The sequence below is a fragment of the Procambarus clarkii genome, chromosome 16, assembly GCF_040958095.1.
Source record: "Procambarus clarkii isolate CNS0578487 chromosome 16, FALCON_Pclarkii_2.0, whole genome shotgun sequence".
NCBI classification, from domain to species: Eukaryota; Metazoa; Arthropoda; class Malacostraca; order Decapoda; family Cambaridae; genus Procambarus; species Procambarus clarkii.
The window spans coordinates 25546467-25565517 of NC_091165.1; the positions used below are offsets into that span (position 1 = coordinate 25546467).

At 45.7% G+C, this 19051-nt stretch overlaps 1 protein-coding gene across 1 annotated transcript; it reads right to left on the bottom strand.

The window, feature by feature from the left end:
* Window positions 1–1724: 1724 nt before the first annotated feature.
* LOC123759968 (uncharacterized) lies at window positions 1725–16216 on the bottom strand. The gene is made up of 6 exons (XM_069325333.1): window positions 16132–16216; window positions 13893–14581; window positions 13040–13117; window positions 12627–12805; window positions 10277–10725; window positions 1725–4177 (listed from the first exon to the last, which is right to left on the bottom strand). The coding sequence occupies exons 1-6, from the start codon at window positions 16209–16211 to the stop codon at window positions 4087–4089; spliced, it is 1566 nt and encodes a 521-aa protein (XP_069181434.1). The 5' UTR covers window positions 16212–16216; the 3' UTR covers window positions 1725–4086.
* Between the last annotated feature and the right edge of the window lie 2835 nt (window positions 16217–19051).

Below are 19051 nucleotides of genomic sequence, written 5' to 3' on the forward strand. Positions count from 1 at the left end.
TGCTCGTTACCTTGTGAATGTCCCTGGCCCTCGTCGGGCCTGTGTTGCTTTGGGTCGGCGGTTGCAGCCAGTTGTCTCGGCTTCGAGTTGAGGGGTGAGCGACGACCGCCTCCCGGGTAAGTCCCTCTTTTTCTGTCTGTGGGTAGTTAGCTCCGGGGAGCCGACGGGGCTCCCCCCAGAAAACCAGCGTTGAATGTAATGAAACGCCATTTTCTGGGTGAGTCCCGGAGGCTCCCCGGCATCCCTCCCTCCCTCCGGTCGGCGGTTTTTCGCGTTTTTGACATCCAGCCTCAAGAACTGAGGTGTGGGTAGCCGGCGCGGGGGGTCTGGGGCTCCCCCTTCCCCCTCCCGGGGAGGGGGGAGCTGCGCAGACAGCGGCGCGGCAGTGTGTGACGTCACACTAATTTGCTTGTTTTCGGTTGGGGAGTTCTATCCACTAGTTCGGTATTAGGTAGCAATTTTAACCAGAATAGGGGTTTGTTTTGGGGCGCTTACCTTTCTGGGTGCCTGTTCCGGTCGATGGCAGACATAGAATGCTTCCAACTACACGGGGGCTTCTATAGGCCATTGCTCCCCTTGCCTCTCTGAGGGGGCCCGGTTCTGGCCGTGGTCCCCGGTAGGCCTAAGAACTCCATACACATGACTGATGCCAAAGTCTGACATTAGCATATCAGCCTGGGATAGCTCCGGGGAGCCTCCGGGACTCACCCAGAAAATGGCGTTTCATTACATTCAACGCTGGTTTTTTCAGATATAATTTATCACAAAAGATTGTTCTGGAAGTTGGAACACACAGTAAGAGAAATACTGTAGTATTAATTAAAAATTAACAAACAGAATAATAAAAGCAGTGACAAGAGGCAATGAATTGAACAGGAGGAATGCCATTAGTTAAATCCCACAAGGTTTGCCAGTAATGTTGATTATACATATGATTTACCTGAAGAAATAGTTACATGAGTATGTTGCAGATATTGTTAAGTTTCTGGGAATAATGAAAAGCCTAAACAACTATCATGCCCTTAAAATTGACCTAGACAAAATATGTCCATAGAGCAATTCATGGCAAACGTCACATAATGGAGTGAAGAATAGGTAAATCCAAGCCACATTCAGCTTACAAATCATGTGTAAAAGTTCTAAAGAATTCAAGCAAGGGATAATTTTGAGGTGATCATGGAAAGTAAATTGTCTTGTATGGAGAACAACCTGGTACCCATTTACTGCTGGGTGAACAGAGGCTACAGTTAAGGATTGGCATCTAGTCAATCCTCCCCGGCCAGGATACGAACCCAGGACAAAGCGCTCACGAAGTGACAAGCAAGTGTTTTACCACTGTGCAATGGAGACTGCATACTAAAATATAGACCTATACTGTTGACAAGCATAGTAGTTAAAACATTAAAAAAATAATTAAAACCAAATGGGTAAAACACCTGGAGAGAAATTTTATAATAAACACACAGCATGGTCAGGAAGATTCTGTGTAATAAATCTACCAGTACAGTACTTCATTTCTATGATAGAGCCACAGAGATTTTACAGGAAAGAGATAGTTGGGTTGACTGCATTTATCTGGACCTAAAAATAGGCTTTTGATAGAGTGTCGCACAAGAGATTGTTCTGGAGTCCGGAACATACTGGAGGAGTAACAGGGAGGCCTTTAACATAGATGACAACTTTTCTGGCTGACAAAAAATGAGGGAAGTAATCAGAAGCATTGTTATGTTACTGCTACTAGTGAAAACACCACAGGGTTCACTTCTAGCACCAGTAATGTTCATTGTCTATATAAATAATTTACCAGAAGATATATAGAATTATATTAACATGTTTGCTGATGATGCCAAAATACTAGAGAAGATGAGAAACTTAGACGATTGTCATGACCTTCAAGAAGACCTTGACAAAATAAGTGTATGAAGCAACACTTGGCAAATGGAATTTAATGAAAATAAATGCCATGTTATGGAATGTGAAATAGGAAAAATAGGTCACATGTAACCTACAAATTTATGTGAAAAATCTTCAAAGAATTCTGATCAAGACAGATCTCGGTGTGGTTCTGGATAGAAAAGTGTCACCTGATAACCACATAAAGAACATTGTGTGAGGAGCATATGCTCTGCTTTCCAATTTTTGAATTGCTTTTAAGTACATGGATGGCAAAATATTAAAGAAAATGTTCACAATCTTTGTGAGACAAAAGTTGGAATATACAGTGGTTGTATGGTGCCCAATTCTCAAGAAGTACATCAGTAAACTGGAAAAAGTGCGAAGACATGCAACTAAATGACTCACAGAACTGAAACACAAGAGCTACGAGGGGAGATTAGAGGCATTAAACATACAAAAGCTAGAAGATAGAAGGAAAAGGAATAGGATCACAATGTACAAAATAGTAACAGGAATCGACAAAATTGACAAAGAAATATATTTGAAAACTGCAACTTCAAGAGCAAGAGGTTAGGTTAAAGCTGCTAAAAACACATTAGAAAGTTCACGTTTGCAAACAGAGTGGTCGATGATTGGAACAAGTTAAGTGAGAAGGTGATGGAGGCCAAAGCTGTCAATTGTTTCAAAGCGTCACATGGCATTCTGGGAAGACAGAACATCACGAGTATAGCTCTCATCCTGTAACTTAGGCAATTCCACTTAGGTAAATACACACACACACACATACACACACAAATATATATATATACATACACTTTTAAACATGACTGTATTATGTAACAGTGCACTGTATGTGAAGACACACTAGCACTCAGTGGTATACAGACCCAAGATCTTGTGATATCCTGCTGCCAAGATAAAAGTTCTCTCTTACCATTCAGCAATGACAGCCTATTAAAAGATGCCAGAACATCCATGAATACAGTACTGTACATTGCTGCTTCTAACTCTGAGACTACTTGATGTAGCAGTATTTTAGGGTTAACTGAACCACACCATTGAAATTATGTACATGGGCTCTACAATCTTTAGTTCAACTGTTATGAGTAATTGGTACCATTTTCACATACAGGTACGTACTGTATAATACTTTATAGTACTGTAATTGGAAATGTGTGCAATAAAAAAGAACAGTACTATACCCCTTTCAGTTCCTTTTAAAGATTGGGTTGATTTTAACCTAAAAAAATTGGACTTGGTATGTAGGTCTCTCAAATTCCACTTCAGTGCTAGTGTGTTTTCATGTGTATATACAGTATATACTTGCATGTTTTTTAATTATACACTGCAGAAAACATTAAATAATAGCTAATTTAACCGATTAATTAAAACAAATATAAAATAGCACTTTAGGGCAAAAATATAAATTAAACATATACAGTAGCAATGACTAGCATCTTCCTCGTCAGATACACATAACACAAACTTCATTTCTCATTCAGTGCCTTCTTTAGCTTAAGTTTAACCTTATCTACAGAGTGTCTTGCAATTCTCAAAGTACCGAGTATTTTAAGTAACTTTGGCTGAATTCAAAATAAGATCCCTTGAGTATCAAGGATGTGTGTGTGCCGTGAGGTATCTTCAACAACAGTCTCCTGTCATTCAGTATTGTGTATACTGTACATATATATATTTTTTATAAACAGCTAGTTATTTCACAGATTGGCCTAACAAGCTCCACATTAACTAACACTCAATTAATAGTTTTAAACACTTTATACAATTTGTGTTAAACGTACTGCATAATTAACTACCCAGAGCACTCAAAGCCCATTTATAAAAGGTTACTAAATGTTTAGTAGTATAAAGTAATGAATGTTTTTGAACATTCACAATGAAGTTCAGTATTCATCACAGCAACTTCGGTATTTGTACACTATCATACAAAGAACTTTGAAACGGTCTTCTACTATTGTCTTAAGTCACCAGTGGATAGCTCCACTGCAGATGTGTCTGGAGATAATATTCCATTCTTGCAACATCATTTCAAATGGAGGCACATATTACTACTGCCAGATTACAATGAATAACTCAAAGTATTATGAAAACTGTAATTGGCCAACACGTGTGTGATAAGTAGTTCTCTCTTGCATAAATGCCCTCGGTTATTCAGCAACATGGAGTGATCCTTTACAGTTTGGAAGCCGTTTCCGAGGATGCTTTACTAGATTGCTTCCACAGGAGGTTGTAGCGTTGACTTGCCTCGCAGTCCTCGTCAACTCTGTAAGGAAGAGTTACTGCATCTATAAAACTAGTTGTGTTTGGAGACTTATCTCATTCTTTTATACCACTAGGATAGGAAACACTTAAACATGCAAAGCATTTTCATTCTCTGATAATACAAATTGTATTGGCAACTACAGAATAAATTTTGAATTTTAGACGAAAGTAGTTAGTACAGTATCTATATTTAACATAAAATTGAGTACATAATAACAGGTATAAAGCAGTGTAGACTGCTCAGCTCTGCCAGGCCAAGGTTTACCTTATTAAGATACATTTTGTTTATTAATTCTGAGAGGCTGAAATGTAATTAAAACACATATAAAGTATAAATTAAAAATTTTAAATGAATAGTCATTTAGAATATAAGAATGGGTAACTAACGTAAATATATAATGTAATTAGTCTTTTCTGCATATTTTGTTAGAATTGTTTACTATGAAATAAATTATAAAATTCATAGCCTAATAAAAAATATTTGGCATGAATGCTTCAGTTTCTTATTATACAGTATAAGTAAGTAATTATCAAAAGAAGGCACCAAGCCGGAAAGACTAACATATTCAAAATCATTAAACATAGATAAGTGAAGAAATAAACCATGTTGAATAACCCAAATGGTCTAAATGCTTTTACATTCCTGACATTAAAAAAGCATAGAATTAAATTAAGACCGGGGTACTGTATGACCCCAGCTGGAATATCTTGTTGCTATGTCAACAAGATATGTATATGGAGTATACAAGATATACTCCAGACCTGGAGAATGGTCCAGGACGGACCGAAACGTCGTCGTCCCTTCACCTTCTAGTGTGTGGTCTGGTCAAGATATACCAATGTCATCTAACAACCACAGACCTGAACAAAGACCTGAAACACCATTATTTTAGGCAGTCTCCGTGGTGTAGTGGTAAGACACTCGCCTGGCGTTCCGCGAGCGCTATGTCATGGGTTCGTACCAGCGACCCAAGAATGCAACAATTATGCACATTCTTCTCTCCTGCTACACCGAGCTTGGCCACACACTGCCTACATCTTTTGGTACCAGACTACAATTTCCACAGTCAACAATGTAGTACTCGGCGTGTACAGTCCTAATCAAGCTACAGCTTCGACACAGAGCAGACAGCAGACTACGACCGCATCGAGCCGCCACGCTCTCGCTCCCCGAGTTTAGACACTCACAATTCTCAATCGAGCCGCCACGCTCTCCCACATAGAGCTCCACGACTCCGGCCTCACTCAGCTCTCTGCTCTGCTCCAGGCTTCGTCTCAAACGTCTGCGACACTGCTAAATCCAGAGACACATCCGCCGACTACGCAGTTCACTTTTCGACCACAGTTACCAGCAGCACCACCACCTACGACAACGGACGACCCTGTACGACCTCCCACCCTACAACCCCAGTTACCAGTAGCACCGCCACCTACGACGACGGACGATCCTGTGCGACCTCCCACCCTACGACCCCAGTTAGATGACATCAGCGAAGAGGAGGAAGTTAACTTTGATGGTTATGTAACGCGAGCAGGGCATACAATTCACCGACCAGCTAAGTTCCTTGATCAAGTATTTTTCCTTTCATCCCCTGGGAGGGGAAGTTCTGTAGCGAGTAGATTATCCCAATAATATACTCGCTCCAAATGCATTGTGGCGTTGCCCGGGCAACATGGTGAGGTGTTGCCCGAGCATATAAGCAGCAGAATAGCAAACATTAACAAGAGTCTACTTTCAAGTGTGGTCTAGAGCAGACACTTGCGAGATACTGTACCGACGCTCAGTGCGCTCAACTCACACCAAAGTATCACCTGTGTACTTCTGTATATTCGACCAAATATATATATAGTATCTTAGTGTCTGTGTTTATTTGTCACCATACTTTACGTAACAATAGAACCGTTACAGTATCCTGGCCGGGGAGGATTTACTGGGCGCAATTCCTTAACTGTAGCCTCTGTTTAACGCAACAGTAAAATGTGTACTTGGATGAAAAAACGATTCTTCGCGGCAGGGGATCGTATTCCAGGGACCATAGGATTAAGGACTTGCCCGAAACGCTACGCGTACTAGTGGCTGTACAAGAATGTAACAACTCTTGTATATATCTCAAAAAAAAAAAAAAAAAAATTAAATTTCTCAACTTTTTCACATAGTTTTACAATTCGCTTGTTTAAGAGAGTTTATAAGGTGAATTCTTATAACCAATTTGTTTCTAGTAGAAACTTTAAATTTGAAATGATGAGATTAATATTAAGACATGTTCCAATTTGTAATCGGCTTGTTTAGTGCCTTCTGTTTCGACACTAACAGCAGAAAGTGGGAAATATGGTTACAGAAAGCCAGAATGTAACATTATTTTCTCCTTGACTAATTGTTTGTAGGGTCATTACCAAGACTTATTAACTTAATTACAAGTTTTCAAAACTCGTCCTTTCCCCAGTGAGTGGAGTATTCTGTTAAGACTGTGACGGAGTTTTAAATGAAAAAAAGTTCCTCACATAAAAGCTGGAGTGTATAAGTAGATATTTTACACTCCACATTTCCATATCGCCTCAGTGTGGAGGACAAGAACGACCCCGGAGACATGACAGTTTACAAGATCATTAATAAGAACGTTTACTGGGAAGAGCCAGGCGGAGTGGAGTAAGTACATGCTAATGGAGAACTCTGTCTGGTGTATGGTCGCCCTACTTCACTTACTACTTACTACCTAACACTAATTGTTATGGTAATGGCCCGAGTCTCTCTCAGTGGCCTTTCCCGCACCCCAAGCAAGGGGAGAGAGAGAGAGAAACCATAAATAATGAGGGAAAATATTATCTCTACACTTTACCCGGACTCATAAATAAGTCAAGATTGAGGCGGGTAATTTTCTAGACTCGCCGCAGTCGTTTGTTGAGAAGCACACTGGGCCCTCCATCCCCCCAGCACCTCCCCGGCCAGACCTGGCTCCTCTCTCCCCCTTGGCTTGACAGTATATTGAGGAGTAAAGCATACTTGCTAGTTGGTGAGCCAGCTTGTTATAGGGCAGTCTTATGACAGGCAAGGTATGGATGGGTATGGGGTGCAGGTTATCTTGAAATGATTTTGGGGCATATGTGTCCCCGCGGCCCGATCCTCGACCAGGCCTCCACCCCCAGGAAGCAGCCCGTGACAGCTGACTAACACCCAGGTACCTATTTTACTGCTAGGTAACAGGGGCATAGGGTGAAAGAAACTCTGCCCATTGTTTCTCGCCGGCGCCGGGAATCGAACTCGGGACCACAGGATCACGCGCCCAGCGTGCTGCCCAGTCAGCCACCGGCCCCTGTAATTACCTAAGTGTAGTTACAGGATGAGAGCTACGCTCGTGGTGTCCCGTCTTCCCAGTACTCTATGTCGTATAACGCTTTGAAACTACTGACGATTTTTGCCTCCACCACCTTCTCACTTACCTTATTCCAACCGTCTGCCACTGTTCCAACCTGTTCAATAAACCCTTGAACTATATGTTTAACACATCTCTAACCCTGTCCATGGAGGACAGAAGAAAATGTATATATGCTGGTTAGCATTGTAAATGTGTGGCCATGTCTGTGGTAGAAAATAATAATAATAATAAAAAACTGTTCCAACCGTGTGTGTGTGTGTGTGTGTGTGTGTGTGTGTAAATGTAGTGTCCACACAGTGGGTGCAGGCAGCACTTGTCAGCACAGCATCTCAAGACCACCCTCCGAGGAACATGCTAATGAATTTGTCACCTTCTCATTTAAACAAGATGATTTGTTAAGATTAATGGTTACATATAACTATTAGCATGATGCTACTAATATTAACTTTCTGCCGCGGGAAGATCACAGTTTGTTGTAATTGTTGGTAAGGCAAGAAGGCTATGAACCCGTAGTAGAGGAAGGCCTCGGGCCGCTCCCGGGGCCAGATTAACCCCCCAATCTCAAAATATTTACATCTTGTGAGTGTAACTGCACCGCGACTGTCAAACAAGCCTTCTCTTCTAGAGGGGTAACTTGACGTCATCACTATAACATCCGGCCGCTACTTCATCACCATCTGCTACAGTGAGTTGGTGAGTTGGCGCCTTTATTATGCGTTGGGGAGCCGGTCGGCCGAGCGGACAGCACGCTGGACTTGTGATCCTGTGGTCCTGGGTTCGATCCCAGGCGCCGGCAGAGTTTCTTTCACCCTATCCCCCTGTTACCTAGCAGTAAAATAGGTACCTGGGTGTTAGTCAGCTGTCACGGGCTGCTTCCTGGGGGGGTGGAGGCCTGGTCGACGACCGGGCCGCGGGGACACTAAGCCCCGGAAGCACCTCAAGGTAACCTCGCACCACAAGCCAGGAACAAAAACGCTTAGGGATATGTTGGAAAGACGCACAGGTGAAAATGGTTGCACATATACAAGACCTTTCTCGCTTGGTCCTGTCGACTTGCTGCAGTCTCACAGGACCTGTTTCCTTAACCTGGATGACGGCTCCAGCGCTCTTATATAACTAGTCTCTTAACAAAGGCCGGAGAAGCTGGGGCCAGATTCACGAAGAAGTTACGCAAACACTTACGAACCTGTACATCTTTTCTCAATCTTTGGCGGCTTTGTTTACAATTATTAAACAGTTAATGAGCTCCGAAGCACCAGGAGGCTGTTTATAACCATAACAACAGTTGATTGGCAAGTTTTCATGCTCGTAAACTGTTTAATAAATGTAACCAAAGTCGTCAAAGATTGAGGAAAGATGTACACGTTCGTAAGTGCTTGCGTAACTACTTCGTGAATCTGAGCCCTGGTCTTGAAACGTTCACACGGCCTGGATGGTGGTTTTCACAACTGTCTGAAACTTACAACTACTTTTTCACAATCATAAAAACTCTAAAATAATAACAAATCAATGGAGGAGTGTTCTTTAAAGCTTATATTACCAAGGACGTGTTCTAATTCCCTACGAAGTCGAAGATCATATTAAACCGATGTCAGAGTTAGAATTTCAGAGGCATTTCTTTTCTTTCTGAGACGTGAGAGGATGGCATGCACCGCGGAGGACCAGGGGCAGATTCACAATGAAGTTACGCAAGCACTTACGAACGTGTACATCTTTCCTCAATCTTTGACGGGTTTGGTTACATTTACTAAACAGTTTACAAGCATGAAAACTTCCCAAACAACTGTTGTTTTAAACAGCCTCCTGGTACTTTGGAGCTCATTAACTGTTTAATAATTGTAAACAAAGCCGCCAAAGATTGAGAAAAGATGTACGCGTTCCTAAGTCCTTGCGTAGCTGCTTCGTGAATCTGGCCCCAGTTCTTTTTCCGACTCGCAGCCCTCAATAAATCCCCGACGGAGGTACTGGAAATTCACTCCAGTACCTGGACGGAGATACTGGGAAATCATCCTGTACCTCGACGGAGGTACTGGGAATTCATCCCAGTACCTGGACGGAGATACTGGGAAATCATCTCACGGCACTTGACTCCCTCCATCACCCGCACTTGACAACACTGCGTCTTAAAGCATCCAGCGGGTATGTCTACAGGTTGGTGTGGTTGTGCCAAGCACGACTCTGTAGTTTGAACACACACAAACCGACCCATAGAGAGCATGTTCTCTCAATTTGCCATTCCATAAAACTCGCAACTGTCTTATCTAATCAAAAACGTACGAACCCAAAGCAACCCACTTAACGTATCGAGGCCGATGCGCGCAAAATGTCAGTATTGCCGTGCGCGCAATAACAGGCTGGTTATTGCTGTGTGAAAATAACCGAAGTGTTAGATGAGAAGGCGAGTTAAGGTACAGGTTAAGAGAGCTCTACTATACACTAGAGACGACAGTTGGCGTTACACAAGATGAGTGACGGCGACAGATGAAGGTTTACAGGTGACAGATGAAGGTGAGAAATGGCTGTCCATTCCCTGTTTTATCAGCCCCTGTTTATTCTACTGAAATGAAAGTCACCTACAACAGAAGCTTTATTGCACCGAGACGTCTCAGTCAAATGTCTACATGTCCACGTTGTGACTCCTGTTAACGGTATCTTCATCGCAATTCCTGGAAAAAAATTGAGAGAATGGGAAAACAGAAGCACATGATATCAACACAAACACTCACTTCTGGGGAGCATGTCTGGCCTTTGAGATGTGATGCGACGCTTCGGACGCGGCCACACCTCCGTGATTGGCTGATGATCCCTTTACACTACCAGCGTTATGATTGGCTTGAGGTACGAAACACACGCTTTGATTGGTTGGTCCGACGATGCATCCACCGTGAGTGGCCGGCGGTGGGACCATACACGAGCTATGATTGGTCTGATGGAGAAGCTCCACACTGGGGCCCCCATCCCCGGGGCGTGGACCATGGTCACAGGGGATCACTATAGGGTTAGTAACATCTATGCCCCTGAGGGGCATAGTCTCAGGGTCCCCCACAACCACTTGGGGCCCCGAATAGCGCACTGACACACCGCGTCTAGTCCTGTGGTCCCTGTTCATGGCACAGAATATTACCAGTAGCACCACACACACGAGAGAGACCATGGCACCGATGTACACCAGGACCTGTGGGGTATAGGGAGGGTGTGGTGAACAGCTGAACCTGGTGATCGCGGATTGTCATGGTGATCTTTACTCCTGGACCCTGTCACCCCCAGGCCAGATTCACGAAGCAGTTACGCAAGTACTTACGAACGTGTACATCTTTTCTCAATCTTTGACGGCTTTGGTTACATTTATTAAAGAGTTAACATGCATGAAAACTTCACAATCAACCGTTGTTATTGTTATAAACAGCCTCCTGGTGCTTCCGAGCTCATTAACTGTTTAATAATTGTAAACAAAGCCGCCAAAGGTTGAGAAAAGAGAGACAGGTTCGTAAGTGCTTGATTAACTGCTTCGTGAATCTGGCCCCATTCTCCTACCTATATATACACTACATTAATCAATATCTAAATTTATCAAATATATTGTTTGGTAAATACACAAAGTTCACCTTGATTAAGTTATAAAATAAGTAAAAAAGATATGTATCTTCAGTTTATGTAAAATAACAAACTTTTCAAAGTTATAACTCCATCACCTGTGTTAAAATAAAGAAATACAACACAAGATTAACTAAAACATTAACATGTAGTTGAAAATTAAAAAAAAAATTAAGACTTGAAAATGACTAAATATTAAAAACCTAAAATAAGTTACATATAAAATAGAGGATAAAGATATATACAATAAAAACAACAACTCAACAACACACTTCAAAGAAAACGGGTTGTGTATAGCGTGAACAACTTGAGTCGAGAGCTTCGAACGCTTGACTCGGGTCTCACACTAGCGAGTGAGATAGTGAACAAATCCACGAGGACCGTGATGAGATTTTGAACCTACTTCCGAGAGGATCCCAGACGCACGCCTTAAGCGACTGAGATAGTATCCAAGATGGTTCATAACGCGACCAGCTAGAACACAGAAGAGTGAAGTCGCTATAAGTGGACGGCCGGCCGTTCCCTGGCTGAGGTTTGGTACATCAGAGGAGGCAGACCGGAGCTGTAGCTACCCCAATGTCTTCACAATTAAGGTATTTAACTTTTCGTCAGGTATATACTGTAGATATTTCTCCGCGTATCGAACAAGGGTTTTCGGTCCAGCTGACTTCTTTCTCGACAATCGGGAATCTCGGGTTCGAATCTCGGGGGTGGGCTGAAATAGTTGGGCACGTTTTCTATCACTAATGAAGTCCGTCCTCATTAACAAAGGACAAATGCTCGCTAATCCAGCCTCCGAACCACCCTGTTTAAGAATGAACAGTGGTTTACACACGACTCACAACTGAGGACGTGTGTACTTTTCTCGAGTACTGCTTCGCTGACAACCCCTACTCCAATCACCTTGGGCGACCTCGCAGTTTCCCCAGCTCGTAAACTGTTTAATAAACACACTAAACTACCATGATGCAGAAAAGATGTAAAGGCTTCGTAGATCGATACATAAACGCTTGACGAATCCTAGCACAGAAGCGATAAAGAAGATAATTCCATCTTAAAATATAAATGACATGGTTACACGAGATGGTGTCCTTACATATTATTACATTAACTAAGACTATAGGAAGGTCTCAGAGCAACACTGCCTCACAGAACCTTATATCAAGTTAAGAGATTTAACGCCAAAGAACACAGTAGTGCTTAACGTAAGTAAATGTTCCCCTCAGAGGAGATAATACACAAATATGACACGACTGAACATTGCAAGATTATTAGGATCTTCGGGTCTGAGATCGACCGGAGGATAAAATATTGGAGTCCCCTAATATGAATGATGACAGTAGGCGGGGTATGGGTTACTAGGGGGGATGCTGGAGTGTGGGGGCGGGAGTGGGTGGAGTACTAACATGCCCTGAGTGTGGGGGCGGGAGTGGGTGGAGTACTAACATGCCCTGAGTGTGGGGGCGGGAGTGGGTGGAGTACCTGAAGATGGGCGACGTGCTGCCTGTGGAAGACGCCGCCCGCCACCAGGAGTGAGAAGCCGGTGACAATGCCCGCCACGAAGGCCGCCTGCGCCGCCCTGAAGCAGTAGTAGTGACATCTCTCACACCGCGACCCCTCGGCCAGGGCTCGTCCTCCCACACCCCATCCGCCCACACCTCCTGCAGAAGACACACCTGTGAGGCACACACCCGGTGGCAGTTATACTGGTCAGTTGTGGTATTAGTGATGGTTATTATTATCTACACACCCTCCTTACTCTCTCTCTCTCACTCTCACTCTCTCTCTGACTCACTCTCTCTCTCTCACTCTCACTCTCTCTCTGACTCACTCTCTCTCTCTCACTCTCACTCTCTCTCTGACTCACTCTCTCTCTCTCTCTCACTCTGACTCACCTGCCTGGGGAGGGAGCGTGGGAGGGGGGACGCCCCACCCACCACTGGTCGACGTCTGCCCGCTCGACCCGCCTCCACCTGTCGACACAGCTAATGTCAATATTAATTCGGTAATACCTGTGATTTACCTGTGACTTATGATAGCCGAGTTTGAGTTTTCCTGCCCCCGGAAGCCAGGCCTACTGCGGAATTGTCATCCACCTCCGCTGTGACACTAATACCGTCTAACTACTATTCGACAGTTAATGAGGCAATATCATCGTTGGATCATTACTCTGCCGCTAACTAGCAACGCGAAAGTGACTGGATAACTACCTAACAAAATGGATTAACACGGCTGGGTGAACTGGATTACTTTGTATCAATGATTGCAATTGAGGCCAAGTAACTGAAGAGGATCAAGAGGAACGACTCCTTCAAGAGGCGCCGGGAAGATCTGCGTTAGCTTGGAGCCATGGTCGAACACGTGGTTATTAGATTTCAATCAAGGTAAAAACAAGGATATGGGGACGCCAGCGGACAGCTGCATAATGAGGCTATCTTGAGGTTATCTTGAGATGATTTCGGGGTTTTTAGTGTCCCCGCGGCCCGGTCCTCGACCATGCCTCCACCTCCAGGAAGCAGCCGGTGACAGCTGACTAACACCCAGGTACCTATTTTACTGCTAGGTAACAGGGACATAGGGTGAAAGAAACTCTGCCCATTGTTTCTCGCCGGCGCCTGGGATCGAACCCAGGACCACAGGATCACAAGTCCCGCGTGCTGTCCGCTCGGCCGACCGGCTCCCCGGGTGAACTTGTTAACTTGACACTACTACTGTGGGACTACCATTAGGAAGTGCAGTGTTACTCACCGGGTGGGAGATGGTGCATGGGGTGCAGTGTGGGGTGGGGCTGGGCACACATCCCCGCAGCTAGCACTGGGCACGACCCCTCGGCTCCTCCCCCCACAGTGAACACTCCCCCGGGGGCACTACCCATGCCAGGGAGGGCCGGGGTACTCCACAGCATCTGTGGGTCAACCCATGGTTGCTGTAGCGTCCCGGGGACCGAGTGAACGGAGTGGGCGGCTGTGGGCAAGGCGTGGGCGGTGCTGTGGAGGGAATGGGCAGTGTGGGAGTGGACCACGCCGTGGGTGGTGTGGGTGTGTTGGCCCACGCCGTGGGCGGCCCAAGCCACGCTCACCGCAGGATGGGCCGCGCTGATGCAATGACCCGGGTGGGCCGCACTGAGTGTGGGGTGGGCCGCACCGTAGGTGGCATGGGCCATACTGTAAGTGGGATGGGCCACGCTATGGGTCGCGTGGGCCACACTGTGAGTCGGGTGGGCCGCACTGTGGGAAGAGAGAGCCACGCTGTGGGTGGAGTGGGCCACGCTGAGGCTGGGGTGGGCCGCAGTGTGGGATGTGGTGGGGTGGTAGGGCGTCGCATACTGGTGAGCAAGGACATCGTGGGCGTGGGCGTCATGGGTCGCCTGCTGCTGCTGCTGCTGCTGCCCAGACGAGGTGCTGCTGTCCGCGCCGTCCTCCGCCACCCACGGGTTCCTGCCAACACAAACAGCCTGGATGAACATCGTTCCCCACAACTTACCTGCTGGATCAAGGTCACTAAAGTACACTAAAGGGTTAAGAGCCCCCTTAAGATGATAAATGGTTACAGAATGACACGGTCAACTACCGAACAACCCTCTGATGGTGGCTAACAACCTGTCCTTACATTTAGTGAAGCGTAGTGTGATTGATTACAGCATAGTCGCTCACCCCCCGGCCACTATGTACGTGGGGCGGGCCACTATGTACGTGGGATGGGCCACTATGTACGTGGGATGGGCCACTATGTACGTGGGATGGGCCACTATGTACGTGGGATGGGCCACTATGTACGTGGGATGGGCCACGCCATGGGTCGTAACTTCATTGGCCAATTTTTTTTTTTTGAGGGGAGGGGGTCAGGTCATACAAGCCTCTGAGATTCTCACACAAATTCTTCCAACCTTGCAACACGCTCTTCTAAGTCTCGCAAGAAGCTTCTGCGAGTCTGCAAAAAGCCTTAAATCTTACCGACGATAATAATTTAAAGCGTTAACGTGTCCCCAGCGTCCAGAGGGACTGCTGTTGTGTGCCTCGACTATAATATTATAAATACTGATGATGCCGTGCAGAAAATACTTGAAAATTTCAGTTCACTGAGCGACCAGGCAAGAGTTTCATTGATGGATGGTCTTGGCGCGTGCAACGCGGCGCTTAACGTACGCGGCGTGCAGACAACAAATTTGGTTGATGAGTCTGGCCTGAATGTAGCGGCGCGAGGCCTCGACAGCACACCAGACTAATTGTTTCAACTTGACGGCGTGAGATCGAAGCCTAGCGATGTGAGATCGAAGCCTAGCGGCGTGAGATCGAAGCCTAGCGATGTGAGATCGAAGCCTAGCGGCGTGAGATCGAAGCCTAGCGGCGTGAGATCGAAGCCTAGCGATGTGAGATCGAAGCCTAGCGGCGTGAGATCGAAGCCTAGCGGCGTGAGATCGAAGCCTAGCGGCGTGAGATCGAAGCCTAGCGGCGTGAGATCGAAGCCTAGCGGCGTGAGATCGAAGCCTGGCGATGTGGGCACTAAGAACGTCGCCCTCAGACAACGCGTCAATAATCACTCCCGCGTTGAGTGCGCTGTTTGCCTCTGGCTCCTGATACGATGCAACATCTCTCACACTTGCCGGGGTGCTGCGACTGACGGACGACGGGGCTCTTGCTCCCTTATGGACGTGAATGTTTCTATCCTCGTGCTCCACCTGGGGACTCCAGCTGGCCCAGGAGCCGGACGCTGAAGACTCCTTTTGATCCAGGACCCATCTGTTGGTCCAGGACCCAGGTATTGAAAACTACCGTTGAGCTAAGACCCGGGGTATTGATGACTCCTGGTGATTCAGAACCCAGGTTCTGTTTAAATTGACAGAATGAAGAGGAATCGGAAATTTACATCTGGATGCTATTATGTGCTACTGTTTACTAGTATGACTCACGGACATGACTCGCTAGTATGACTCACGGACATGACTCGCTAGTATGACTCACGGACATGACTCACTAATACGACTCACCTCAGTGGCGGCTTGAGGCAGGAGCGAGGAGCAGCGTTAGACATGTCCCCCTCACATCTTCCACCTGTCAGAGACAACATAAACAAGGTGTTAGCAACAAAAGCAAGAGTAACAAGCACATGTCAGTGATATACATAATATAGAGACGGAGAGGGAGGGAGGGAAGGATGGAATGAATTATCTGGGGAATGGCCCAAGCCATTACGACTATATAGCACTGGGAAGGGGTCAGGATAAGGATTTGGGATGGGTCGAGGGGAAAGGAATGGTGCCCAACCACTTGGACGGTCGGGGGGATTGAACGCCGACCTGCATATGAAGTAAGACCGTCGCTCTACCGTCTAACCCAAGTGGTTGGGTAAGAGGGAAAATGGGAGCTTAGAATTTATAGTTTTAATGTAAAAAAAACTCATATTTCCTCTTCCTTACTAGGACAGGCAAAGCAAGAAGAATTGGTATTATCCCGATTCCCCTGTTTATCATCCCTTTCTCCCTCTCCCGCGTATCTTTCCTCCTTCTATCTCTCTCCCTCTCCCGCGTATCTTTCCTCCTTCTATCTCTCTCCCTCTCCCGCGTATCTTTCCTCCTTCTATCTCTCTCCCTCTCCCGCGTATCTTTCCTCCTTCTATCTCTCTCCCTCTCCCGCGTATCTTTCCTCCTTCTATCTCTCTCCCTCTCCCGCGTATCTTTCCTCCTTCTATCCCTCTCCCTCTCCATACATTCATCTACCTCTCTCTCTCTCTCTTTTCACCCCCGCGGACCCCCGACAGACACCGTAAACGAGCCGGACTATTTGGCGAAATTTATGGAAAAAATCGCCGGGGAACCTTAGTGATGGGCGGCGTTGGGCGGGGAGTAACTAGGAGGGAGAGGAGGAGCCTTAGCCTACACACACACACACACACACACACACACACACACACACACACACACACACACACACACACACACAGGCGGGACCAAAGAGCCAAAGCTCAACCCCCGCAAGCACAAATAGGTGAGTACACACACACACACACACACACACACACACACACACACACACACACACACACACACACACACACACACACACACACACACACACACACACTACATTAGGCAGTGATGTGGTGGAGGCTGACTCCATACACAGTTTTAAATGTAGATATGATAGAGCCCAGTAGGCTCAGGAATCTATACACCAGTTGATTGAGAGTTGAGAGGCGGGACCAAAGAGCCAGAATTCAACCCCCCCCCCGCAAGCACAAATAGGTGAGTACAAATAGGTGAGGTACACACTACCATCCAATTAATCTAATGCCAATTATGTGAAAATTACTAGAGCCAACAGTCGTAAATATCACTCATGCAAATTACTAAATGTACAGATGACTAAAAGATCCACAACATGGCTTTACAAATGAGGACCACACAGAGGAGGACCATAGAGAGGAGGACCATTGAGAGGAGGACCACACAGAGGAGGACCATAGAGAGGAGGACCATAGAGAGGAGGACCACACCGAGGAGGACCATAGAGAGGAGGACCATAGAGAGGAGGACCATACAGAGGAGGGCCATGTTTGACACAATTGCTTTAACTATTTTCAAACATACAAGAGTCAATAAACAGTGATAATAAATCACAGTATTATATATGCGTAAACTTTAGTATGAAGCGTTAACACTTTCCTACACGAAATGTTAAATAAACAAAAGGGCAGAGAGATACGAGGTATTGGACAGGAGCTTTTAAACTAGATGATGCCATGGTCCAGGTCACAGGATGATGCCATGGTCCAGGTCACAGGATGATGCCATGGTCCAGGTCACAGGATGATGCCATGATCCAGGTCACAGGATGATGCCATGGTCCAGGTCACAGGATGATGCCATGGTCCAGGTCACAGGATGATGCCATGATCCAGGTCACAGGATGATGCCATGATCCAGGTCACAGGATGATGCCATGATCCAGGTCACAGGATGATGCCATGATCCAGGTCACAGGATGATGTCATGATCCAGGTCACAGGATGATGCCATGATCCAGGTCACAGGATGATGCCATGATCCAGGTCACAGGATGATGCCATGGTCCAGGTCACAGGATGATGCCATGATCCAGGTCACAGGATGATGCCATGATCCAGGTCACAGGATGATGCCATGATCCAGGTCACAGGATGATGCCATGATCCAGGTCACAGGATGATGCCATGATCCAGGTCACACAGGAACCAGGGCATTACATTATCTTGTGTTGCTTCACCAGGCCTCCTGGTTGCTGGTCGGATCAACCAGGCTGTTAGGCGCGGCTGCTTACAGCCTCACGTACGAATCCAAGCCTGGTTCATTAGGTATCCTTTGGAGGTGTTTTGTGAATTTCTCATTTGAAGGCTGTGAGGGGGTCGGCCAGTTATACCCCCTTATGTTTAGAGTATGTTGAGAAGCTTTCGCGAAATCTATGTATCATTATCATCAGCATTTTGCTTGTTTTCCGGGGCAGGTAAAGTGATGTCATAGGGCAATTGTGGGAGGCAGGAGCGCCCCCTGTTCTGAACCCGTATTGTCCAGCAGGCATGGAGTAAGTGATTGTTTGGGGCCATTAAATGTAGTACAGTACTGCAGCTCTGTCCCGGGGTCTCCACTCTTCACCTTATACATAGTGTCAATAAAACAGTGAATCAAAACATTGGTAGATATACCAAAGGTGACTAAATAGGGCGATACATATATATAGAGACGAGGATTCTAACACTCTGCACCATGACCTAAATAGACTTTCAGAATAGAATGAAAACTATGAATTCCACCTCACTGTTGATAAGGATTCCAAGCTTATGAAAATGAGGCACAAGATACGAGTATACCATTATCGAAATTGCAAAATTTGATTTGAAAATAATGTAGGAAACACGAACATAAAGGGGCTGCA

Bases quoted from the DNA above. Each gene is read 5' to 3' on its own strand.
- LOC123759968 (XM_069325333.1), bottom strand. From the start codon at position 16,211: ATGTTGTCTCTGACAGGTGGAAGATGTGAGGGGGACATGTCTAACGCT. The intron at 13,118-13,892 runs GTGAGTAACACT...CTGTGTCGACAG, and splicing joins CATGCACCATCTCCCACCCG to GTGGAGGCGGGTCGAGCGGG. The intron at 4,178-10,276 runs GTGAGTGTTTGT...TCTTCCTTACAG, and splicing joins GCCAGACATGCTCCCCAGAA to AGTTGACGAGGACTGCGAGG.